Source organism: Dryobates pubescens, chromosome 1 (assembly GCF_014839835.1).
Source record: "Dryobates pubescens isolate bDryPub1 chromosome 1, bDryPub1.pri, whole genome shotgun sequence".
In the NCBI taxonomy this organism is placed as follows: Eukaryota; Metazoa; Chordata; class Aves; order Piciformes; family Picidae; genus Dryobates; species Dryobates pubescens.
The window spans coordinates 321,019-347,079 of NC_071612.1; the positions used below are offsets into that span (position 1 = coordinate 321,019).

General features: G+C 53.1%; 1 protein-coding gene across 5 annotated transcripts in view; it reads left to right on the forward strand.

Annotated features, from left to right (window-relative positions):
- Positions 1 to 25,387, forward strand: part of TMCC1 (transmembrane and coiled-coil domain family 1) — a 62,706-nt gene extending 37,319 nt beyond the window's left edge. For 2 of the 5 annotated variants that reach the window (XM_009904050.2, XM_054179793.1), the window contains exons 2-4: positions 14,640 to 15,574; positions 22,372 to 22,507; positions 24,507 to 25,387. In XM_009904050.2, coding sequence (XP_009902352.1) covers positions 14,640 to 15,574; positions 22,372 to 22,507; positions 24,507 to 24,821 — 1,386 coding nt within the window. In that variant the 3' untranslated portion in view covers positions 24,822 to 25,387. Of the gene's footprint in view, positions 1 to 5,328; positions 5,415 to 7,316; positions 7,430 to 13,879; positions 13,949 to 14,639; positions 15,575 to 22,371; positions 22,508 to 24,506 lie in introns of those variants that run through there. The other 3 variants (XM_054179803.1, XM_054179778.1, XM_054179786.1) reach the window with 3 other exon arrangements.
- Positions 25,388 to 26,061: the final 674 nt, after the last annotated feature.

The following is a 26,061-nucleotide window of genomic DNA, read 5'->3' on the forward strand; positions in this document are numbered from 1 at the left end:
GGAATGCAGCAGCAGGTGTTTAAGCATAAAGCAGGGGAGCACAGAGCTTGGAGCTAGCCTGGATCAACCTCCACTGACAACAAGGACACAGTGAGAGCTGGGGACAGCTAGTGTGTGAAGAGGAAGGAAGAAGCCATTTCCATTCAAGACAAGCAAACTTCTGGCTTGATCTGTTACCAGCAAGCTGGAGTTTTTGTTTGCATCAAGATCTGCTTCAGTGGGCTCTTGCAGTTCTGTGTGTTCTTGGGATGGAAGGCTTTGAAGCTGCATTCTGCATTTGAAAGTGGAGCTTAATCAGTACTAAGAAATCAGTGTAAAGTGGGGGTTTGAACACGGCATGAGCAGCAGGAAGAGCCAGGCTCAGCAAAAACCATCTCAGGTGCCCCACACTGGTTATAAAGATTGAGGAACCCTCTGCTAAAGAGGCCGAATTTCAGTCACGTATGCAGATCTGCTCTGGTAGCAGGTTGGCAGGCAGCAGCCAGACTTCTCTGGTGCTTACTGTGGGAAAGCTGATTTGAGGGAACACTAATTGGGAGAATGCCCTTAGCAAACGCTCTTGATGGTCGGTGGCCTCCTGAAGGATGTGCCTGGTCCTGCCCAGGTTGCTCTCTGCCCTGGCTCCTGGGGCCATCTGCTGGCTAACCGCAGCGCTGGCTGTGGGGTGGCTATGGCAGGACCAGTTCCAAGCTCCAGCAACACAGGGAGGCTCTTCCTCGAGGGTCAGGGTTGGTACTGTGTGCTGGACTGGTTATGAAAAGCACCCCCAGGAGAGCTGCACTTCACCCTGGGGCTGCAGCATGCAGTCTTTAAGGACAGACACTGCTCTCTCTCATTTTCAAGTGCTTGTACCAACATTTGGAATGCTTCTGGAATCTTTGGGGTTTTCTGATCAGTGACACCAGGATGAGAAACTGCTCCCAGTAGAAAGGAAGGAAAGTCTTACACAGAGCATCCTTTGGGTGAAATCTGAAGAACAGACACATTCAAAACTGTCACAGTGGGTGTGTGCACAGGAGGGGAACTCCAGTCCCGTGCAGGGACTTTCAAGTCTAGGAGCTTAAATTAGGTCGATGTTAGATAATGCCTGAGCTTAAGGCACTTGTGGTCCAAGTGGTGCCTTACTCCATGAGGCTGTTGCAGCTTTTACAGTCACACAGGGGTTGTAGTTTCCACGTGCCAGCAGGTCCCTGGGCACTGAGCACTGTTCGGGGGTTAATGTGGATCAAGCCCAGATAGCTGTGATTAGATCTTGCAGCTCTGCAGAAACCTACTAATCACCACCTAATTAACCAGAAAGTCTTGTGCAAGATGCCCCTTATCACTGAGGGCATTGATCTGGGAGTAGCCTTTGACTATTAACTCTTCACTGGCTACAGGGAGTTCTAGGCAGTAAAGGCAAACCTTGTGGCTTTGGCTTTTCAGCAGTCTGTGTTTGTTTTAAGGCTTTATGGTAACATGTTGTTTAACTTTTCTGCCTGCTCACTATTTTAGTACTTGTACAGCCTTTAAACATGCCTTGGTGAGTTCAGAGGATGCCAGCCTCAGTACTCAACGTTGCCCTTACTACTTCTGTGGAAATGACGAATCCCGAGTTAACTGCAACCAGTTTCTGTCTGGACAGAACATAGAAGGGAACATCCAGTTCAGGTTTGTGGTGTTAGTAAGATGTGTGAGGTAGTCCCTGAAGATCCATGCTTCCAGGGAGCCTCTTCTTTGTGTAAGAGTCAAACTGCTGGAGCATCCTGCTGCCTGTCTGAGCAGGCAGCTTTGGAGCTGAGGTGGCCTTTAAGTGCACTTGAAAGCAGCAGTTTTGTGCTCCTGGTATCAAATGCAGCCCCTTGGGATTTCTCGAGGGGGGATTTCCTAATTTGCCTAGAAGAAAGCTGAGCCTGTTCCATTTCAAGCAGATCAGGAGAATTATGAATTCCTTGGGCTTTAGGAAGAATGTTCTCTTTCTGAAGTCCTGCAAATGCAGTGACCAGTGTTGAGTAACTCTGGCAATGTTTGCTCGTTTTGATGAGCTTTGCTTTTAGTCCCTGTGCTCCATGCTAAGTTGCTGACACGTCCCTCGTGAGCTGAACTGGCAGAAGAGCTGTATGAGACAGCACAGCTCAGTAATGTGAAAGCTGTGACAGCATTTGCAGTGATCTGACCATTTTACAATTGCAAGTGCATCCAACAGTGCAAGCACTGCATGGCTCCCGTGCCCTGAGAAATACTCCTGTTGTGTTTAGCTTGGGTGTGAAAAAGTGCTTACAGTGTTCCACCACAGTCAGGCACAAAAGGGGCATGCTGAAGAAACTGGTATCCCTTAAAAAGCTCTCTCACACAGACACATGTGTGCATGCCTCAGCTGCTGGGTGCAGTACTTGTGTGAAATGTGCTGGCTGCCAAGTCAGTCCTTCTGTCTTATGGGGTTCTTGAGCAAATGTTCTTTTGCTTCAACCCTTCCTTCCTTCCTTCTCATACATGCCTTTGTGCACACACTACCCTTCCTTCATGACTCTGCTTGCATACCTACCTGCACGCCCTTGCTTTCCGCTTGCTCATCTCCTCCTGACCAGTTCATTGTCTGGAAGCCATCACATGCAGTGTTTCCCGTGGACTGTGCTTGCTCCCATGCCAGCTTCTCACCCCCAGCTACATCTGCTCCTTTATCCTACACAACTCTGAGATCCCACTTTCCATGGAGGGGAGGGCCCAGGCTGCAGAGATTCTCTCTCTGAAGTTTTAGTCTCAGAGCTGTTGGGAGTAACACAGTGACAGAAGCAGGTTCCTCAGCTGGCTTTTCATGATTAGCACTCAGGATTTGTGAGCTGTACACCTTTGAGGACAGTAAGGGGTGGAATTTTTTCCCTGACATAACTACCTCACTCTTCCCTCTTAATAAATACACTTGCAAGTGTGAAAAATTCCCAGATGTGTAACGAGACAGCAGAGGTACTGCAGGAGCCCTGCTGCACCTGGAAGCTGATGAGTCCTGCCTGAGCCCCGTTTTTGGTCAGACCTGTCTCACACCTGCAGTTGGCTTGAGCATGTTGGTCCTGCGTTTGTGTCTGGAGCTGGATCAGCCCATCACTGTGAGACCCTTCTAGCCTGTCCTGGCCTTTGGGATTGGTTTTGTCCATTTGATGCAGAAGAGAAGAAATTCTCTGGACATGGGAGAAGGCTGAGTGTCATGTGTTGTTGTTGTTTTCCATCTGTTATTGCAGTCATGCAGTCTCTAGGTATTTCATATTTGCAATCTGATGTGCCAGCACTGTACCACCTCATCATTTGGCTCACCCCACTTGCTTGGCTTTCTGGCTCTCCTCCCCCTTTCCTGTTATCCTTCCCCTGGAGAACCCAATTCAAAAGGTATGAAGCAGATCTTGATTCCATGAGCCCTGCAGTTTCCCTGTATCCTAAAAGACAGAGTGAAAGGGGCTGACGCTCCCATTTACTCTCCTCTTATTGCCATGCTGTGTGCAAGCACTAGGTCAGCCTCTCAGTAATCCTCCCTGAATCACTAAGAAGCAGGACCTGTGGAAGTGCCAAGCCTGTGTTTGAACAGGTATTCCAAATCCAGGGTCTTCATTAATGACCAGTTTCAGTGCTGTATTAAACCCCCAACAACCCAAACAAGAAGGACTTTGCCAAGACTACTGAAGCTTCTGGTTTGCACTTGCTGAATTCAAGCTCCACCTCTCTTTCTCCACCTTTCCTAGCTCTGTGTTAGATGTGGTGATCCAGTTTCTGCTGCAGAAGACTACCAGAGTGAGCTGAGATGGACATGTGGGTTCAGCCCAAGACCAGCATGTAAGGGTTTGAACACTGCTGTGGTTCAGTTGTAGCTCATGTTCAGGGTTGCTCCTATGAGTTGTGCAGCTTAGAAATCCAGGCCTTAATGCATTAGATGCAGTAATGTCTCTGCTTCACAGGACACAGCTGCATCACCTCCTCACATCAGCTGGGTACTGAGAATTGGGCTTTGCTCTCGGAGTGCTGGCAGCACCTGGGGTGGCTGGAAATGCTGCCCAGACCCTCGGGTCAGTCACAGAATCACAGCATGATGGGGATTGGAAGGGGCCTCCAGAGATCATGCAGTCCAACCCCCCTGCCAGAGCAGGGTCAGCTATGGCAGGTCACACAGGAACATGTCCAGATAGGTTCTGAAAGACTTCGGTGAGAGAGTTGTGGGGTTAGAGCAGGGCTGCGAGTAGGGACCCTGGGTGCCCATCCCTGTCCAGAGCCTCTGCCCCTTTTGTCTGCTGAGGACTTGGAGCCAAATCAAATCAAGGATGTCCTCCTGTGGTGGTGGTCCAGTTTTCTGGTAATTAGAGTTGGTTTAGACCCCTCTGCCATTTCAGCTTCAGCATTTTGTCTTCCTGTAACTGTTACTTTCGGGTCCTCCTTTTGCCAGAGTCACTGCTGCAGAGTGTGCTGTTGGGGGTTGCTATGAGGAGCTTGCTAATGCTGGCTTCTCTTCCCATCACTTGGACATGCATCTCAGGTGTTCACCTGTGAAATACTGCAGATGAGGGAGCAGGCCTGGACATTGCCTTTTCTCCTCAGGCTGAGCACCACTTTAGGGAGCAGCACAGCAAGGGAATGATCACACCTCTTCAGTTTGTTCCCCAGCTGCTCACGCTCCTCTCTCTTCATATTTCTCATTACTTAATATTTGGCAGCACTCAGGTTTCCCCAGATCCAGGGATCCAGCCCCTGCTGTGTATTTTTCCCAGATGTTTTGATTCTAAGGAGTCTGGGAAAGAGTTCTCCTCTTGGTGCAGGGGTCATATGAGCATCTAATCTCTAGAAGTTTTTAAGCTGCATCAAAGCTCATTTGCCCTCCCCCCCCATCCCCGTCCTCTCTCCAGCATTACAAAGGAACTTCAGGAAGGAAGAGCAGTAGAACACAAACAAGCTGCCTGTCGCTGCTGGGCTCTCGCTGGTGGAGCCCCGGGGGCTCGCCCTGAGCAGCGAGAGGCTGTGCAGAGCATGGGTGCTCGGCCCCGTCCCTTGCCTGCACTCCAGCGCCGGCCCGGTTGATGAGGCTCCTGTTCTCGCGGGGGATTCCTGGGAGCATCGGTGTGTCCCCGCGTGGCCGAGGCTTGGTCCCATCGTCTGGCGTCTGCCGTGCTCAGCACCACCACCTGTGGTACCAGGCTTCGGAGAACTGCAGCAAGGGCAGCAGGCTGAGAGCTGCTGGGGCTCGCCGCTGGGCTGCAGCTTGTGTGAGTGGTGTGTGCATGGAAGAGCAGCGGTCCGTGGCTACAGATCATGTTCCTGTTTCCTCCTGCGTACAGAGGCCTGTGTTTACCAGCAGGGACGATCAGGGCCGTGTGGCTGTGCTTTGACAGTGAAGAAGACATGCCCTCTCCAGGGAGGAGTGAAACACCTTCCTCCTAATGGAGGTGATACTCAGCCTGGTAGGTTGGCTTGGGTTTATTGCTCTACAAAGCTTGTGAGGGCTGTCTGGTTGTACTGGATAATGAGCACTTTCTGATGGATTTTCATGGATCTGTTTGCTGTGGTACGTGGTGAAGTGATCTGTCTGAACAGTAGCAGAGTCTCTCTGCATCCATCCAGGTGGTACCCAACATAAACTGCTTCCTGCATAAGGCTCCTGACTGCAGAAGAAATTTCACCTCTGTTCAGTGGGGTAAAAGGTCTTAGCCATCTGGAGGTCCTGTTTTTCAGTGGTGAAATCTGCCATAAGAATGTGAAGCATGACCTTGCTCTTGGTGGTTTTAATTTGTCACTGTATTAGGTTGGAAACCCGGATCTGGAGTGTGTCCTGAGCTTGCACAAGTACAGAAATTGCTTCAGTTTCTGTATTTAGCTTTGGTGGGTGTTTGCAGTGGAGATTTCTCACTGGTCTCTTGCAGCAGAGTGCTGCCTTTTGGCCTGGTTCTGGCTTCTTGTTGCTCTGGAGCAAAGCCGACAAAGCCAGAAGTGGCCTGGCAGACACACAGCGTTGTGCAACACAGGCAGCACTCTGCTTTGCAGCTCTCCTCCTGCCCCAGGTGCCTGGCTGGTGCCAGAGCTGAAGATGAGGGATGTAGGGCAGTGACTAACACCAGCGTCTCTTGTAAAAGCCTTCTTTACAACAGCATTGCTGGATGGAGGCCTCCATGCCCTTGTTAGAGCAGGGCTCTTGTGGTCAGAGAATCTTAGTGCCTGGTATCCCTGAGAATAACCTCCGACAAATGGCACCACAGAGACCAGGGGAGTTAGATTTCCTGTTATTCCTGGGGTTTGTGACCATGCTGTGGCCCTGCAGTGCACTTGGACAGCAGGTACTATGGGCAGTGCTGCTGTTCTGGGCCTGTTTCTGCTCTGGCTATCACAGCTGTGCTTCCTGGCATCTCTACCTATCCTGCAGACCAGAACAAGGACTGGCCTGGAGGCATTTCAGCCTTGGGAGCACCTTGAGTGCTCTGAATTCGTGGTTCTAAGATCTCAAACTGAGATGTGTGTGGCTTGGTTTTGTGGCCATCAGACCCTGTCCTGGATGAGTGATGTTTGCCACAAACAGGCAATATTGCTGAGACAGAGGAGAAGAGAGTGTGGGGAGAGGCAGCTGTGAGGTGAGGGTGAGTCTGAAGGAGCAGGGCTTGATGGCAGAAGGAGCTGTGGATCGGAGCTGTGGATCAGAGCTGTCCCAAACACGACGATGAGGCTTTGCTTTACCCTTCTAAGTACGGCAGTGGAACGCCTGCTCGCAGACAAGGAGGTTCTGAGGGGCCTGCCTAGGAGCTGGGGGTTTCTTCTTATACCAGTGCAGCTGTGGTTAAAGAGCTGTTGCTGGCTCTATTTTGTCCTCCTATGACAATTACTGTCTAATTAGTTTGAGCCTTCCAGGAGATCACATTAATCTTGTGAAAAATGATGCAGTGATTTTTAAATAGCAGTGTTTCAGTAGCGCTATAAATAGAGCGTGCAGTGGATGGCTGGGTTGATGTCCTGCTGTGCCTCCTTGAATCGCTGTTTGTGATTCTGCTTGAGCCTGGCACCCAGGGGCTGTCGTGTGTTGAGGAGCTCCTGTCGCCGCCGTCCCATCGCCTGCTGCCCTGCGCGCTGCCTGCGGCTCAAAACCAGCACCGTGTGGAGAGGGAATGGAGAGCCCTGCAGCTTTAAATCCCGCGGCCCCGGCCCTTCCCCGCGCCTGAAGCAGCAGCTCCAGCCCTGGAGAGGAGCAGAGCCCCTGGGAGCTCTGGCAGAGCTGTCGGCTCGCAGCAGCTGCTCCGACCCGGCACACAGCGATGCTGGGTTCGGCGCCGGTGCTGCCCGGGCTGTGCAGGGAGCGGCCGGGCGCAGGGCCGGGACCGGGTAGGCGGCAGGCAGCGCCGGGGCCAGGGCTGCAGATGGCCCCGCCGAGATGTTCATGTGGTGCTGCTGTGCCTGCGTGTGCTGCGAGAGGGACTTCTGCGAGCCCACCAAGGTGAGAGCAGCATGGAGAGCGCTGGAACAGCAGCGCTGATTTTGTCTGGCTGCTTTAGATAAACCTGCAGCGGGACTTGACCTCGTTTTGTGGCATCAGCTTTGGAAATGCTGCGTCTTCCTCCAGGCACTGCTGCCGAGTCTCTCTGCTTGGTTTTTGTGTAGCTTTTCTGCACTTTGGAAGCTCTGAAGTAGGCAAAAGGCTCCTGTTTGAGTGAGTGTTGCAATCTATAAACAAGATCAAAAGCGGTGCTGCTTCTGGGGGGTTGCTGGGTTTTGTTGCGCTGGGGCTTGGCTTGTAGGATTAAATGAAGGATAAAGGAAGGGTCTAGTAAATGCAGCCCCCTGCCAGAGAGGTGTTTGGACTGGTAGTTTGTGAAATGTTCTGCAGGTTTAGCTGTTAAAAATGTATTCTCAGTCCACAGTAAACAACCTGCAGAATCGTATTTTCCCCTATGGGGGGAAAAAGGAGAAGAGAGCGTTCTGCTTCCCATGGAGCCAGTGACCTTCAGAAATGAACAAGAGCTTTGGTTTGGTTTAACTCTGCAAGCAGGCACTGCCCTTGCATGCCTCTCTGGTAGCAGCAAGCTGTTTCCCCCCACACTTAGTGAGCGTGGAGGAGAGACAGCAAGGGCTTTGACACTGACCACTGCTGCAGAACAGAAGATGCTTCTGTTGGAGTCACTGCAGTTAGCTCTCCAGTGCATTGTGGCTCCAGTGTTTGGAGAAGAAAGAAATAAAGATGCAGAGTTTTGTTTTGCCCTTTGCCGAGGGCCTGAGGCCGCACAGTGCTACCCTGGTGTTCGAAGCGCTCGTGCCTAAGCACGTTCCTTTGGGAACCTCTGCATCCCCCAGACAGGGACGTCCGGGTTTGTCACTGCACCCATCGGTCTTCATAACAGAGTGACACACGGGTGGCTTTGGGAGCAGCTCTGTTAGAGCCGCAGAGCTGGAGTGGCACAGGCTGCTGAGGTAGGGGGCAGCAAGGCAGCAGGGGTTTGGTTATAGTCCACGTCCCAGGCTGCTAGATCTGTCTGCTTCGCTTCTCAGCATGTGTAACAGCAGGCTGGGGCATCGCTGCTGGGAGCTGGAGAGAGCATAGGATGCCATGTTCTGTGCTCTCCAGATCAGGTGTGGGCAGTCTTGCTGCCAGGGCAGCCTGAGAAGCTTCCCAGTCTGTGCTGTGGAGATGCTGCTGCAGTCAGGTTTGTCTCTAGTTCTGGGTGAGGCCCCTGGGGTTTTATGAGAATACTGAAAACAGTGATTCCAGTATTTAGTTAATCCAGTGTTTGCTGTGGGTTTCTAGACAAGTGCCCTGTTGCCTTTCTCTGCTGGATATTCATCATCCCTGGGTCTCTCCTTCCTTCTTGATGTCTCATTGCTTACTGTTTCCTTCTCCCTGGCCTCTGAAACATGTGCCAGGTGTCTGCAGCCCTGGGGAGCATGTGTCCCGGTGCTGTAGGGACTGGCCTTGCTTACACTGCTTCTCCTTGTCCTTGGCAAGTAGTTGGCCACTTAGAGCAGTCCTGTAGGTTTAGCTGGTGCTTGATGCAGGAGCAGCCTGCAGCCCTTGGAGGTGAACAGGAGAGGAGTGTGGGGCCAGCTCTGTTGCATAGCTGTTTGGCAACTCTAATGTTAGCTGATGGACAGTGTGTGAGATACTGGACAGACTTTAAAGAAGGAAACAATATGTCAAGAAATGGTGTGCAGGGATGACAAAGAAATGTCTTCACAGGAAAGATGAATCCTGCTGTTTTAAAATACTTAGCTTTTGCATAAGCTGCTGATGGGATCAGCTGCCCCCAGGCTGGCTTTTGCAGTCACACTCTGTGATGTACCTGCAGAAAACACTGCAACTAAAAATAAATCAAAAGAAATGTAGATGTGCAGTTGCTGTGCTCATGTGCAGGAGCCCTTCAGACCAAACACTTGGAGAGGACTTGCATGTTAAACTTCAGCAGAGAAACCTCTCCTGAAAAGGGGGGACCCTTGCTCCTGTGTGTGGCTGTTCTGTGCAGTGATCAGACAGAGATGTTTGCTCCCCCAGACTCCAGCCCCGGTGTGCTCCATCCCTTTGCGACCCGAAGTGAAACTGTTCTTTACTTGTCTGTAAGATGCAGTAATCATCTGGATTTATCTGGCAGCAGCTTGAAGCATTAAAAAGCCCCAAAGTGCCCTCTGGGAAGTGTTAACAAAATTTTTGTCTTTAAGGTAATGAGATGTGATTGGGACATAGCAGGAGAAACACAGAGTTAAAACCCAGCCAACCTCCTAAAAACCTGCCAACACTGTCCTTGTGCAGAGCCACTTCCAGATGAAAGCTTGGATAAACTTTGCTCCCAAATCCACCCTCCCCTCCCAGTTCCTAGACTTACATTTCCTGTCCTTGTTGTAACTTCTGGCCTGATTGGCAGCCCCTCTTGATTAAAATTCTGCAACTGCTTGTCATCTTTTTCACCTCAAAGCCCAAGTTCCTGCAAGCCTGAGTTCAGTTCTTGCCTACTGGTCCACTGGGAATGCTGCATTAGTTCCCCTGGGCTTGCCTTACCCACTCTGGGGGTGTTCACTCGGCCAGCACCGCTGATGTTCTCGACCAGTCTCTGTAGCTTTGGAAAGCTGTTGCTGAGATGGGCTCACCAAGCCTTACTCTGCTGCATGCAGAGGTGTATTTTCTCCAGACTTCAAGGGCTGGAGGTCAGGAAGGTCTCTGGTGGCACTTGGAGGTCTAAACAGCATTAAAAGGGCCACAGACGGCTCCAGGGAGCTGTGGCAGGGTGCTGAGCGAGTCCTTTCTGTCTTCACGGTGTAAATAAGCACTGGTGGGCAGAGCTGGTGCCTGGTCCTCCGTGTCTCCATCCATCTGAGGAGACAGCTCAGCTGATCTCCTGTGTCAGCCTGCTGCTCCTGGCTGATGGGCCACGGGTGGGAAGGGTGTAAGTCAGCTTTGTAGCTCAGATACCTCTTAATCAGCTAGAAAGGGACAGCATTTGCTTGCCCAGAGGCATGGTGCTGCAGGCAGGTGGGTTCAAGCAGGAAAGGTGCAGAGCCTGCCAAGCTGCCCATGCCAGCTGCAGGGATTGCCCATGGCCAGTGGTTTTGCTGCACTAACAGAGCCTCTCCTGGGGCTCCCCTGTGGAAGGGGTTGTGCTGTCTGTGACAGATGCCACTTGCAGTGCTTCCTGACACAGCAAGTCCCATGTCACGTGGCAGCAGCGCCTTGCACCATTCCTCCCCACCCCCGTGGCTGCTGGAGCTGAAATATTTGTCTCCTTTGGGGATTTCTGCTGCTGACAGGTAGCAGGGAAATGCAGCTGGCTGCTGTGTAGCTGAACTCTTTCTGGCATGTGGAGCAGTGTGTGAAGTCACCTCTCCATTTCATATTGAATGAGGTGACAGCGCTCTGGGAGAGTCCCTCTGCAGCTGGCTTTACCAGTTAGCAAGTGACAGGTGAGGGTTTGTACCCAGGGCCACAGCCCAAGGCATGCACTGCTGCCACCTTCAGCAGGCCCAGGTCATTTTGCCCCCCTGTGGTGTGTGGGTAGCCTCATGGGCAGCCAGGCTTGGGAGCTTCCTATGGACAAAAGCATCTCCAGGTTCCTTATCACTGACTGGGTCCCAGGCCAGTCTGAACCTCAGCCTAGAGGGAGGCATTGTCCTTTCTGTACCCTGCTGTGCCAGTGCTGAGTCAGGCAGCGCCCTGGCACCCCCACCAGAGAAAGGGAGCCCTCCATTGCCCACCAGGCTCCAGCACATGCTGAGCCACTGGTCTGTGCCAGCTGCCTACTACCTAGCTACCACAGTTATAATCTAACTAATGATCTATACTATGAAAAATACACAGCAAGGCTTCCCTGAGCTGTCCATCTGTTTGTTGTGTTCCTCAGCCAGTTCTGGGTTTGATTTGGATTCAGGAGTGTCATGGGGACAGCTCAGAACAGTTGCTGGCAAAGCTGACCAGCAGTGTCTGTGGGTATGAGATGGAGCCCATTCAAATGCAAAGGAAATCAATAATTCTGTGTCCAGCTGGAGGTGTATGGAGGCCTGGGGGGAGTCAGCAGCAGGTACCTATGCCGAGCTCCACTGCACACAGGGTGTGTTCTGGGAGTGTACGCGAGCACCCGGGCCCTTGCTACGTGGCTTGGATCAGAGATGTCACTCCAGGTACTCCTGTGGTGTCACTCAAGGGGTGGGCATGTGCTGTCCAGCAGGATGGGTGCTCTGAGGGTGCTGGGTGAGCTGAGCTGAGTCTTGCAGGGTCCAGTGGAGCAGGGACTGGGGTTAGATGTGTACTGGTGGATGCTGCTGATGTGGGGAGACGCAAAGGATGCTCTTGTTTCTCCCCTCTACTTTTTGTTCCCCATAAGGTGTTAAGAGAGCTCATTTACTAATGAACTGTCTTGTACCTGCCATGGCAGCCTGCAGGTCTCTGCTGCTGTGTGTGCCCGAGGCAGGAGACCATCTGCCCACCTGATGGCCGGGTTGGCACCGGGTGCCAAGGCTGCTGCCCACGGGGCTCCTCCCAGCGGCATGCTAACGATGCTGCTAATGAGGGCTGTTTCCAAACAGGAAGCCTGAAGCCTCTGACTGTGTGTGTCTCCAGGGTTTGTCTGCCTGTGTCACTGGACTGCCTTCAGCACACTGGGCAAAAGGAAACAGCAGCTCCTGCATTTTGTGGCAGTGAGCATTTGCTGCCCCTGGGGTGCTGGGTCACTGGGAGCAGGATTAACCTGGGCACCCGGGGCACAGAGAGCTGCCTTCCGGGCCTGCTCTCCCCACCTGTCAGCATTTGCAGCTCCCCTCTCTCACCCTGTCCTGTAAGTTTTTATTCCCAGTACTGCGACACTTTTCAGTCACATTTCCAAAGCTGTGGACCAGGGAGGGGGACGCAGGAGCTGAGCAGTCTCCTTACAGGAGGCTTGCTCTGAGCCCTGCTGTTTGCTCAAGCCAGCTCCCTGCTTGCATAAGAAAAGAGCTGTGGGCTCTGCGAGTGCCTGCACTGCCTGCAGCTCCTGTGCTGGCTGTGGAGGGGTGAGGCACCTGTGCAGGAGCCTTGTCGTTAGTGTTCAGCTGTGCCAAAAGGCAACATCAGAGGCTCTTGTGGCGTTGCTGCAGAGGAAGTGCATGGACTGACTTCTGCAGGAGGGAAAGTGTTCAAAGTGCCAGCAATTTGGTGAGATCTGGAGGAGGAGAAAGCAGAAGGTCTTGATGTGATTTCATTTGATTTATGGGCAGTGCCAAAGCCATCAATACACTGGGAAATGGCATTGCAAGGGAGAGTGGCTAATGGAATTGCAATCCCTGTGTGCAGAGAAGCGGTGGCCATTGCAGGGCTTCATTTGCCAGTAGCTTTTCAGGACAGATTGCCAGTCATCCTCAATCAATAATGTCACTGGCATTTCCCAGGGACCTGCTTTGTGCTGACTGTTCTCTTTCTAAAGCCTTGGATAAAGCACTCCAATTATCCCAGCTCTGATCCAGGGCAGCACTTTTCACAGCCATCCACTTTTGTACTGGAGAAACCTTCCTCATCGCTCCAGAACTGCCCCTACAGCTGGGCCCCCTGAAGTGAGCCTCTGCTTCATTTTCTGCCACAGCTGTGGGAGGGTAACCTGGGGACACAGGCTGATGCCAACTGTCTTAAAAAGGGAGGAGATTTTCTTCCTCTCACAAAACTTGGGAAGGTGTTTGTGTTTGGGGAGAAACTGTGACTGAGCTGGTAGGTGGTGGTTCCAATAAAACGATCTGGGCTGCTGCCCCTGCTTACATCAAGCCTGCTGGGTGCCGGGAGGAGAGCCACGTTCCATCGAGGCTGTTAGCTCTGTGCATGAAGTACGAATCGCACCCTGTGCACTCCACCTTACCGGGCTGCTGGCTGCCTCTGCAGAGGCCAGGGCACCCCTGGCCTTGTGAGGTTTCCAATCAACCTGGTGGCCGTGGAAACGATGGCAGCAGGTTTCAGTTGTAGACATTACCGTTCAGAACTCCCCCAGGCCTCGGTCACCGCAGCGGCTGTTGGTGGTGTGAGGAGCCGGGTGGCGTGACCGGGCGGTGTGCGTGGGGATTGTAACGGACTGAATCTTGGGGAGCGAGAGGGGACAGAGGACGAGCTCCCCGTCCTGCAGCAGCCGCTGCCCGCTGGGCCGGGGCGCTACGGGACAGGCGCTTCTCCCTCGCTCCGCTGCCGAGGGCTGACCGCAGCGGGCCCCGGCTCCCCGCAGCATCCCGCGGTCCGGCCGCTCCCCCGCTCAGAGCCCCTCTGCGGCGCCGGGAGCCCCCGGCTGCCGGTGGCCACTGTCTGCCGGGCGCTCCGCGGTTGCCCGGCCGGCGGAGGCCGTTCCCGGCGTGGGGCCCCGGAAGTCCTCCCTCCCGGCGCGGGGCGCCCTGCGCGGGTGCGGGGCCGCTCTGGCCGGGGCGGGGCGGGCCCAGGTGGGGCGCGGCGGCGCGGGCGCTGTCGGAGCCATGCGGGCGGCCGGCGGGAGCCATGCACGGGGAGCGGGCGCTGCTGTCCGGCCGGGGCAAGGTACGGTGGGGAGGGCAGGGGTGCACCGGCCCGGGGCTGAGCGTCGTTTGGTTCCGCAGCGGCTCGGCCCTGGGCGGCGGGAGGAGCGGGGTGGGCCGCCCGGCCCTGCCCGCTGCCAGCCGGCGTGTGCCTGGGTACCCGCGCGGTCCGGCTGCGCTGCCGTAGCCTGGAACTGATCTTTGCGGAGCGCGGGACCGGCACTTCGCAGCTCGCTGCCGGTCTGCCTGCTCGCAGGGTGCATCGCGGCGGCCCCGCAGGACGGGCTGTCAGAGCCCCGAGGAACGCTTGGTTCGCTCTGGAGCGCGGACTTGCTTCTCGGGTTTCTTATTTGCTTTTCTACAAACAGGACTGGGAGTACCTTGGGTTTGCTGTGGGCTTGATCTGCGGCCCTTGCTCTTTCACTGTCACCACCCATCTCTTCAGTCGCTGGCTGACTTGGGTGCCCTGTCTTGCTTTGCACGCGAGTTTTTGGTTGTTTGAGACCATAAAGGAGGTTTCAGTATGAGAGGTTTGCTTTTTTCTCAGCCTTTATTAGATGTCTGTAGAGCACATGAAGCTCAGACTGTTGTTCCTGTGCCCTGGCCAGCTGAAAATGGGCGTTTCTGCAGAGTTACTCTGGTCAAGTTGGCTGGCACCAGTAAGAAAAAGTTTTCTGTTAGTGAAGCTTACACTTGTCTCTCTCCTTGCCTAGATCGAGCGATTGGAAGTCAGCAGCCTAGCGCAGACGTCCAGCGCAGTGGCCTCAAGCACTGATGGTAGCATCAATGCAGACTCTGTTGATGGGACCCCCGACCCTCAGCGTACAAAAGTGGCTATCACACACTTGCAGCAGAAGATCCTGAAGCTGACCGAGCAGATCAAGATCGAGCAAACAGCCCGCGATGACAACGTGGCGGAATACCTGAAACTGGCCAACAATGCAGACAAGCAGCAGACTGCCCGCATCAAGCAGGTGTTTGAGAAGAAGAACCAAAAGTCAGCCCAGACCATCTTGCAGCTGCAGAAGAAGCTGGAACATTACCATCGGAAGCTGCGAGAGATTGAACAGAACGGGATCCCTCGGCAGACAAAGGATGTCTTCAGGGACATGCACCAGGGCTTGAAGGATGTTGGAGCAAAAGTCACAGGCTTTAGCGAGGGAGTCGTAGACAGCGTGAAAGGCGGGCTGTCCAGTTTCTCCCAAGCCACACATTCAGCAGCAGGCGCTGTGGTTTCCAAACCCCGGGAGATTGCCTCCCTCATAAGGAACAAGTTTGGGAGTGCAGACAACATTGCTAATCTGAAAGACTCCTTGGAAGAAGGCCAGGAAGATGGGGCCGGAGGCAAGGCTCTAGGCGTTATTCAGAACTTTCAGTCGAGCCCAAAGTATGGCAGTGAAGAGGATTGCTCCAGTGCCACATCGGGCTCCGTGGGAGCCAACAGCACTACAGGAGGCCCTGTGGGAGCTTCCAGCTCCAAAACAAACACTCTGGATATGCAGAGCTCAGGGTTTGATGCAATACTGCATGAAATTCAAGAAATCCGAGAGACACAGGCAAGGTTGGAAGAGTCGTTTGAGGACCTCAAGGTTCGCTACCAGAGGGATTACTCCCTGGTAATGCAGACCCTGCAGGAGGAGCGCTACAGGTGGGTGCCTTTGGCTGGTCTGGGTGCTGAGTGCTGCAGGGCAGCAGAGACTTGGGTAGTGCTACTCAGTGGGCTCCTCCCAGCTGTGGGAGGCTGGGAAATTCTGAGTTTTCTCAGGATTTCACCCTCCCAGCTTTGTCTTCTGTAAATATTGTTATCTTGCTGCTCACCTCCCTTTCCATGCAAGAAAGAAACAGCGAGGAAAGAGGTTACTCCCTAGTGTCCTCAAGATAAGACGTCAGACAGGTTTAGAAAGCTATCTCAAAAGACCAGGAGCAAGTTGACTCAGTTACTATTATCCAGGCAGTGCTTTGTACCGAAAAAATCCTGCCGAGTTGTGGGTCAAGGCAAGAGATGGGGGACCTGTGGATAGTATCCTGACTCTGCCTTCTCCAGCACTCAGATCCCTATCTACCAGAGACAGGAATACTCAGCTTCCTTAGGGCTCTCCAGAAACACAGGATCTTGCCCATGTGCCAGAACTTGGCTATCCTCTTCCTTTCTCCAAGCAGCCTTGCAGTGGAGGGTTCAGTATTATGAAGTTAAATTAAGTGTCATAGTGAAGTGCTGAAGGAATGTCATTCCTCCCCCTTCCATGCTGGATGGGAGAGAGCTCTTGTGCCCTTTGCTTCCAGCAGAAGGTCTTTGAGTCTTCCCCAATCTGGGGTCTTGTCCCCAGGCCCTGGAGGGAAGAGCTCTACAGTTGTTCAGGACACTGCAGGCTAAATCAACAGGATTCTGAAACTGGGTCTTAAGTAACCAATATAAGAGTCCCAACTTCTCATTCTGGTGGAGCAGAGCAGGCTTTTGTAACGAGCTTGCTTTGGGCCAAGCTGCAAAGTGCAACCAGCAGAGCTGCAGGGTGTGGGGACAGGCTCTCTGAGCTGCCCTGTGCCACTTGTTGTATTGGTTTGCACAGTGTGACATGGAGCTGCCCTGCAGCTCTTTAGACAGGCTGGTGCCAGATGATTGGGAGAATATTTGAAAAGGCTCAGCCTGCTGGATCCCACAGTGACAGCCAGCTCTGTGTGTGCTGTGCAGAGCTCAGCCTGCTGGATCCCACAGTGACAGCCAGCTCTGTGTGTGCTGTGCAGAGCTCAGCCTGCTGGATCCCACAGTGACAGCCAGCTCTGTGTGTGCTGTGCAGAGCTCAGCCTGCTGGATCCCACAGTGACAGCCAGCTCTGTGTGTGCTGTGCAGAGCTCAGCCTGCTGGATCCCACAGTGACAGCCAGCTCTGTGTGTGCTGTGCAGAGCTCAGCCTGCTGGATCCCACAGTGACAGCCAGCTCTGTGTGTGCTGTGCAGAGCTCAGCCTGCTGGATCCCACAGTGACAGCCAGCTCTGTGTGTGCTGTGCAGAGCTCAGCCTGCTGGATCCCACAGTGACAGCCAGCTCTGTGTGTGCTGTGCAGAGCTCAGCCTGCTGGATCCCACAGTGACAGCCAGCTCTGTGTGTGCTGTGCAGAGCTCAGCCTGCTGGATCCCACAGTGACAGCCAGCTCTGTGTGTGCTGTGCAGAGCTGGTGCACATAAAGCCACACCAGCACTGCTCTCCAATTCTGCTTTGCAGCAATCCCTGATCTGCTGCCCAGCACAGCAGCTTTGGTTCATGGCACCTTATTGCCATGGAGTCACATAATAAAATGATGTGGAGTCTGATCTTGTGCTCCCCAGCAGAGAGGGATCCTGTTTGTTGCTGTGTGGGTTGTTGTTTCGCACATACAGCAGTGGCCATTCATGGTGGAAGGCTGTGTGCAAGCATGGTACAGCTGAAGGACTGTCTTGACAGTGCAGTAGAGGACCTTGGGGACCCACAGATGTTGTCAGCTACGGTGGCTTCTTACTGCCTAAAACTCTTACATCAGGTTCACATAGGTCCTCGGGCTAGTGCAGTGTGATGTCATACCTTGAGGGGAGCCCAGAGCATGACCACTAACCAAGGCAGCCTGGAGTGAAAAGCTTCTGGGAAAATCTGTGTTTGACTTAGAAATGCTTAAAAAGATAGAAATTTAGAGCTGCTGTCTGGAGTGGTGATGCACGTTCATTAAAGGTGTGACCTACAAAGGACCAGTTAAACCACTGTGTGCCCTTGTCTGTGCAGGCTCTCAGAAGGAAGCAGCAACTGCAGGATCCACAAGGAGCTCCCAGGGTAATCACAGTGAGATTAATATCTTACTGTGCAGATCCTGATTCTGGGTTGATAGCTTCTGCAAGCTAAAGTAGCATGAAGATAAAAGCCAACATCCCTCTGGGGGCTGGAGGGTTGTGTGATGTGTCCACGGGCAGAGAGGATGCCGTGCATTGGTGCAGAGGGCTGGTGCTTGTTCCTCCAGTTGGGCACCCATCTCTCTTAAGTCGAACGTGAGATGGGAACGGAGGGTGTGGTTTGGAGCTGAAGCTTCAAATTCATTCATTGTAACTGGCTTTAAAAGCTCTAAGTAGCTCATAACTGCTCCTGGAAGCTTTCAGAAACAAACCTTGAGTTCAGTTAGAGCTTAGAAAAGAAGTCTTTTGGAGAGGCTTGCTCACAGGGCAGCACAGGGTGTTGGTGCTGTGCTGGGAAGCTGGAACAAAGCAGGTGCTGTGCCGCCCTGTGTCCCGCTCCTCATCTGTTTCCTCTCTCTTGGCTGCTCTGTGTATTGCAGCTTCTGGGCTTTTTTCCCCTTGCCTGTTCCTGCAGTTTCTGTTTCTCAGCTGTGGTTTACCTCACAAGTTTTCTGTGACCTCCTCAGCCTGCTCCTTCCCTGTCCTGGCTTCCAGACCTTGCCTTCCAGCTGCTGGTTTGGGAGCTGGCTGTGGGGAAGGACCTGCTGGTGCGGTCGCTCCAGTTCCCTGCCCTGGTGCTGCCGGGTACCCAGCTGACCCAGCCCAGTGGCAGGGTGGGCCGTGCTGTGCCACCCTGCCCTCCTGCCAGCAGCACGTGCCAGCAGCAGTGGCTCCTGCAGGGCTGAGTCATGGAGGAAGGAAGGTTCCGGCAGCACCTTGGCCCTGCTGTCCCTGCGGCAGTGGAGGGGGCGCTGGGGTGGCTGCCGCTTATCTCATCGGGTGGAAGGTGCTGGTTGTTTACTGATAGGAGCAGGGACTTGCTGTGCTCTTGAGACTGAACTCAAGTTCCTGCTGTGTGTTTCCATCTCTCCTGTCCCTTTAGGAACCTGTTTGTGCACAGTGAAGTCATGAGCTCATGAATGTGGATCGTGGCCAGCCCCAGGGCTTGGGTTTCTGCTCTAGCCTGGCATCCTTGGAAAGGGCACTCAGGCCTCCATGATGCTGCCAGGAGAAATCCACCAGCTGCAGTGCTGGGCACTGCTGCTGTCATTGATTTGCTTTTGCTGTAGTCTCAGTTGCTGGACTTCAGTCTGCTCTCAAGGCTTATTTTAAAACAGGTCAAATGGGATAAGTCTTTGGGGTCCAGGAGGGTTGAAGAGGTCTTTCCAGAGTGTGGCTGGGCAGCAGAGGCAGCATGTAGGGCCAGGTGACTGCTGACCCAGACAGGAAAGCACTGAAACCTCCCTGCACAGCTAGCTGTCATCTTCCACAGCAGAGGTTGGGAGCTGGAAGCTCAGCGTGATGTGTTGGGAGCAGCTCCTGCTCCCTTGAGGGCCAGCTCTGCCCCTGTGTATGGACCAGGTAGTGGACCTGGGGTGTACTGCAAACAGGTACTGCTTTGGGCTGCTGCTCTGCTGCTGAGAGCTGTGTTCAGAGCGTAGCAAATGTGTTTGGATGACAAATAAAGATCAGATGAAGTCTTGGAAAAGAACCATCCTGAGAGATGCTGAAAGATAGGTATTAAACTCCACTCACAGTGTACTGTGAAGAGCTTTTAGCATCAGCCTGGTCAGATTCTTTACTCAGCAGAGCTCCTGCTGAGTGCAGATGAAGTGGCTTCTTCACCACCTCTCCCCTCACACACACTGCAGACCTTTATTTTGCAGCTGTTACTTTAAATGCCTTAAAACTCTTTCAAAACCCAGGTGGCCATAACTGTGTTTCTTAGGCTTTTCCAAATCAGTTCCCTGGTTCCAAGGAGCGACTCCCAGAAGTTGTAGGGAACCTGACATGGCTCTCTGAATGAAGTGTGCCCGTGCCCTGTGCTTCAGCTGAGCACCTGGCAGTTTGGTGGGGGTCTTCTACAGGACCATCTCCAAGATACTTGAGACATCCAGCACTGGTCTATTACACATGTTTCTGTTCTCCTCTTGTTAATCTAGAGGCCAGTAATTTAAAGGAGAATTTTCATATTTTTGTGAGTAAAAAAATAATTCTGGACTCCAGTGAGGAATTTTCCATACCTGAAATCCAGTGGGATTTGGTCAGTTGAGGCCCTGCTACGTTCAGACAAGTTCTGAGTCTGCTGCATAGGCAGAGCCTGCATTTTTCTGTCAGTGTGAGCATCATCTCGACCCTCTGCACAGGTGTCCTGTCCCTGTTACTTTTGTGGTAGCTCAGAGCTAAATGTGAGCCTTTCTTCCCTAGGCAAACACTGGCTTCGGGCCCTGGAAGTCGCATGAACCCCCCTCAGCTTTTCCAGTTTGAACGCCAGGAGAAAACAGCAGGGAAAAGGCATTTTGTAAATTGCAGATAATGGGCCAAGGAGTGAGAAGGAGATGACTGGAGGAAGTGTAATTTCAAAAATAGGTCTGGGTAGGTTGTGAGGTTTTTTTGGTTGGTTTTGGGTTTTAAATAACCCAATTCCAGACGTTGCCTGACAGGCGACTTTCCACAGGCGCAGCCGGCTCTGGGTGCGACCTGGAAAGGCTCTGGGGCCAAGCAGGGAGCTGCAGCCTGGGTGAAGAACAAGGAACTCAGGGCAGGGGGAAGGGACCCAACCCTTCTGTTAATCATGTTGTGCTTAAAGTCTCAGCTATACAGATCTGCAGAGTTTCCTTATGTTTCCTGTAGATTGAGGTAGTTGTGGAGTTACTAAAGTACAATTGTTCCTCCTTGGAGAACAGGATTTAAGCTGCCTGGCGACAGCCATTCTCTGCAGGGTGTTTATGTGGGAGGAGGTTAAAAGACACAATCATGGCATTTCCAGAAGCGCCTGAGTCCCTTTTGGTGTAACAAACCCACTGCAGAATTTTGTAAGATAGTCACAGGCTGAACATTTCAAGTAATTGATGCTGCCTGTGGGACTTGGAGCGGGTTTGCTCAGGAATTCTTGGTTCTTGGCCAATTGGGGCTTTTAAGCTGGGTGGGAACAAATGGCAGTGCTAATGATCTGGGCTCCTTCGTTAGCCAGGCTTCACAGGGCTGTTCCTTTGCTTGCAGCTGGGTGTCCTTGGGAAATCGGTTCTCTCGTGTCCTGTCTCAGCTGCACAGCTCTGGTGGCACCGTGCTGGGCCAAGCCATGCCCGCTGCAGGCTGGCTTTAGCCTCAGTGCTGCCTGACCACAGGTGTTTCCTTGCTGGGAATTGTGCTGTGGCTGACTCCTCAGTTTAAAGCAGTGTTGTACTGGGAAGGTAAAGCAAAGTTCTCTCCACACCTGAGAAGTAAAAACAGCACCTCAGGACTGTTTTTGAAGGCTAGCTTTTGCCTGTTGAGATTTAGCATCTGAAGCACCAAAGAGCTCTGGTTTCCCAGGGCAGAATCAGGACTTGTGACTTAGCTTCAGAACTTGCAATGATTTTTTCTAGATAAGTATTGTTTTTTGCTTTTATGCATGCATGTGTGTTCATTAAATACAGAATGGAACTGAGCTTAAAGCAAGGCATTAATCTTCGTGTTGAATTCTTTGGAAGTGCCTCAGTCACTGGTAGCAAGGTCAGATGATAAGATGTGTGTGGTCAGCTTCCTCCACGCTGTTGCCATGAGTCAGTGGGATCGGAGCAGAAACGCCTCATGACAGCTGTGCCTATCCCTTAGCCTCCATCAGAGCTGTTGTTTGTGATTAGCCCAGAGTCAGGAGCAAGCAGGGAGCGTGGTGGAAGAGGCTGGCAGCGATGGTGCCCAGCTCCTGCTCCCGCCGCCTCGGTGTGTATTTACCTTTGGCAGCAGTAAACGTACTTGTCTGCCTCTAAACGGTACTGAAGCTTGAGCTGCTGGTAAATTTGGGCTTGGAATTCCAAAGCCAAGGTGTTATGTACTGATGCAGAGTGTCCCTGGTGTGTTTTCAGAGTGCTCAGGTAACACGGGGGGGCTGGCCCTGGGGTCAGTGTGAGGCTCCCTCGCTCAGGCACAGACCCCTGTCTCAGAGCCGCCCCAACACTGTGCTTTTGGGCAGGCCTCTTCCTCACCACTGTTCCCAGTCCATGCACCAGGAGCAAACTGAAAAACAAACCTGCAGGTTAATGATTCGTGCGCCCTCCTTACGAATGATGTGATCTTTGCTACTTCAGTTGCATCATCCATGGGAGATAAAGGAAGTCAAAGATTCCCATGTGACCTGAGATGTAGAGATCAGACAGGACCATCCTGCTCTCTGAGGTGTTGGTCACTCTTCAGTGCTGTGCCATTTCCGTGCCCGTGACTGGTCCCAGTGTAGATGAAAATGCTGAGGAGCTTATGGTATTGGAAGGGAACTGTTTGGTTTGCACCAGAGCTTGGGGAATAACTCACTCTGTTCTCTTACATGGCAGTGTGACACCCTGGGGCAGGGGCAGGGTTGACATTACCTTGCCTGCTAGGAAGGATTTCCCTCACTCCCAGTGAGAGGGCCCTGCCTTCTGTCCTGTGCTTTTGTGATGAGTGAGACAGCCGTGCTGCTTTGCAGCACAGTCTGATGGTGGTGGTCTCCTTCTGCTGCCCTTTGGCTGCCCGGCACTCACTTAAAGCTGCTGCACCATGTTTGTCCTTGCTAGATGTGAGAGACTGGAGGAGCAGCTGAACGACCTGACTGAGCTCCACCAGAACGAGATCCTCAATTTGAAACAGGAGCTGGCCAGCATGGAGGAGAAGATTGCCTACCAGTCCTACGAGCGAGCCCGGGACATCCAGGTGGGTGACAGTGCCACGGAGGTGCCAGCCCTGCCCCCCGGCCTCCAGGACACTTCTGTCAGTGGTGTTCAGGCTGAGTGCTCAAAGCTGTGCTGCCAAACTGCATGTGGATAAGTTCTGAAAGGGTCTTCATTCCACCTCTGACCTTGGGTGTCTCTCCAAGGAACTTCTCCTGCAGAGCAGGGCCATGCCCCAGCAAGCAGGTTTATCGGCAGAGGGGCTGCTGCCTGCACCAGAGCAGAGCTCTTCGGCAAGCTGTGGCAGAGTGGGAGCCTGTGTCCCCTTGTGTGCAGGGTTCTAGAGAGGACTAGGAACTACTAGGCCATGACCTGAGCTCTGTTTTTACAGCAGTAAATGGACCCTGGGGTGTGTCTGTGTCACTAATTTTAGAGCAGTGGTCCCCAATGGCTCCATGTGTCCACTGCACTGAGCCAGGAAACCATTCCCCCTGTTGGGTTTGCCCAAATAAGGAACTGTTCTGAAAAGAGAAGTTTCTTTCACTATGTAAAAGACCTAAGATGTGGAAACAGAGCTTATGAAGTTGGAGAGCCTTCTGCAGAGCCAAAGATCTGGGACATGATCTGAGCAGCCGCCGAGCCTTCTGGAGAAAGGACCATTCAGAAAGGGGTCTCAGGTCTGTTTTGAACACTTGTGCTGGCTTGAGCAGACATCTCAGTTGTGGTCACTGACAGCAGATATTTATAGTTTGAGCAGAGAACTGTAGGTTCTCCCTCTTTCCTCCCCTGAGGTGCTTCAGCCAGATGATCTCTGGAGAAGGAGCAGGTTATGCTTTTGGCACGCGTACAGATCCAGCCGGGGGGATGTCCTTCCAGGGCACTTCTGCTTGGAGGAGCCTGAGCAGTCTTGCCCCATACTTTCAGGGACCATCGCTGCAGAGAAGGCCTCATGTTTCACTGACCTCCACAGACATGATGCAACAACAGAGAAATGTGACAGGTGGCTGTGACCCTTAATTGAAGGGTGGAATAGATCAGTGTCTGTGGACAGTGGTGCCATGGCCCCCGACAGTAAACAGGAGGTGTCCCACAGGACAGTGTTACTGTGCTCAGGCTTTGTTCTCCTCGCTAGTTGAACAGGGCAGGAAGACATGACATTAAAAACTTAAAGTTGGGATTTCTCAGTAGCTTCTTTCTTTTAATCTCCATTTTGTGATGCAGCACTTTTGGGAAAAACTTACAAATTAGGAGGGACTGCTCCTCAGCAGTGCTGGGAAGAGGGGAAAGTGTGGAGTTTCTTGCATGTAAAGCTAGTTCAGAGCATGGGCTGATGCTGCAGAGGGTCCTGGTTCCCCTTTCAGTGGCCAGTCTGACAGAGACTGCTCCTTGCTGCAGACTTCTAGATGGTACTCAAAGCTGGCCTCAGTGTCCAGGGAAGGCAACTCTGAGGGAGGGATTAGTGGGAAAATTCTATCTCCAGGAGCAGAAATGTCTCATTGCATTGTGGGACAAGCACAGCACAAGCCACTGCAAGGAAAGTGATGGAAATGGGGGAGTCTGGGGAGAGGAGAAAGGGTGCTGAATGGACACAGCACACTTGTCCCCTTGGCCATCTCCTGAAACCCAGGCTGGAGGGAGCAGCTCTGGGTAGCCCTCCCTCCCTGGACATAGGCTGGGAGCTGGCAGCATCCTTCCTCCTGCAGGGTCTGGGTGGCAAGGTCTCAGGTGGGCATTGCACCACCTGCAGGGACAGGCAGCTGACAGTGCAGGGTGGCACTGATGGGTGTTCCAGCAGAGCCTGCAGTTTCTGCCAGCCTCCCTGGTGTGACTGAGGGGAGGCGGTGTGCCACACACTGTGAAGTGGCACAGCTTCCTCTGCTGCAGGATGTGCAGTGACCCATAGCCTGCAGGAGGTGTGTCAGCTGTGAGGAGCATGGCTCTTCCCTGGCCTGGTTGGTAGGGTAGGAGTTGTGGGCTGGCTGTCCCGCTCCGGGGCGGGCTGGTGGGATGCTGGCAGCCCAGCGCTGTGTTCTTGCCGACAGGAAGCCCTGGAGGCCTGCCAGACTCGCATCTCCAAGATGGAGCTGCAGCAGCAGCAGCAGCAGGTGGTGCAGCTGGAGGGGCTGGAGAACGCCACAGCCAGGAACCTGCTGGGGAAGTTCATCAACATCCTCCTGGCCGTCATGGCTGTCCTCCTGGTCTTCGTCTCCACCGTGGCCAACTGCGTGGTGCCACTGATGAAGACTCGCAACAGGACGTTCAGCACTTTATTCCTGGTGGTTTTCATTGCCTTTCTGTGGAAGCACTGGGACGCCCTCACCGGCTACTTGGAACGCTTTTTGTCCCCTCCCAGATGATGGTGGCAGGAGCTGGCCGTGCCGCCCGCCCGCCGGCGCGCCGGGCGAGAGCCTGGGCGGGCCGTGGCGGGAGCCAGTGGATCTGTTTACATTAGAGCAACGATTTCTCTGCCAGATGCATTGCAATAGTATTTTTTAGATTTTATTCAAGAACTCTTTTTGGTGAGAATCCTGGATAATTTTTATGTAGCATGGTTCTCTTTGGATGCAAATCTCGAGGTTCTTTGAAGCGTACAAAAGAAACAAACAACACACAGAGATGTGGAGCACGCCAAGGGGCACTTCAGATGTGGCTTCAGCTGCTGCGCTAGGGCCTGGCAGCAGGAGGAGAGCCTGGGGAGCTTACCGTGGGCCGGGCTCAGCCGGCGCTCAGCCTCCAGCAGCGGTACCGCAGCGACCCCGCAACACTAAACTCGTACTGTGAAGTCTGCTCACATTCCATGGCCGGCTGCAGGCGCTCGGAGTGCTTCCCTGCCTTCACAAGAGCCAGGCAGCAGTGTGTGGATCTCCTGCCCAGCTCCACGTCCGGGCTGGCCGCGGGCGCTGGCCTGGCTGGCGGCAGCACTGCCGGGCCCCGGCCTCGCCCAGCAGCTGCCCAGGGGCCTCCTGCCACAGGCAGTAACTGCACAGCCGTGCTGCAGTGTAGCGGAGGAGTCCTTCAAACACGTCTCTCCAGGCAGGAGCCCTTGGTCGCACTTTGAAGGGTTTTTTTATATATGTATATTCACAGAGTAAAAGAATCCAAACGGCATACTTGAAGAGTGTAATACTCCAACTCTCAGTGCTTCCTTATGTTTCTAATAGGATTTTTTATTATAATTATTATAATTATTATTATTGGGGTTTTGTGGAAGGGGATGGGAGGGTCATTGCTTTTTTTTTTTGGCCTTTTTTTTCCCTTTTAAATAAAGAAGTGATGTTTTTAAATGAAGAAATGCGTGACTAATTGTGACCCGTCTTGTCCTGATCCAGTTCTGAGAAGGACAGCAAGAAGTTTCTAGTGCCAGCCTGTCTGGAGCACAGCAGTGGTCATAGGCTGTGCTCTGTCGTCCTGAGCATGCAGATGCAGCATCATGGAAACCATCTGTCTTCTCCACACGTTCTTGTCGTGCAGGGCGCTTTTCTCTTCTCCAGATGTGAAGGAAAGTGTGTTTCTAGTTCTCATTTGCACCTCATCTCTCATTCCTGGCCTCAGGATAAGAATAAGGAATTTCTCTTCATCCCTTCCTAAGGAAAAGAC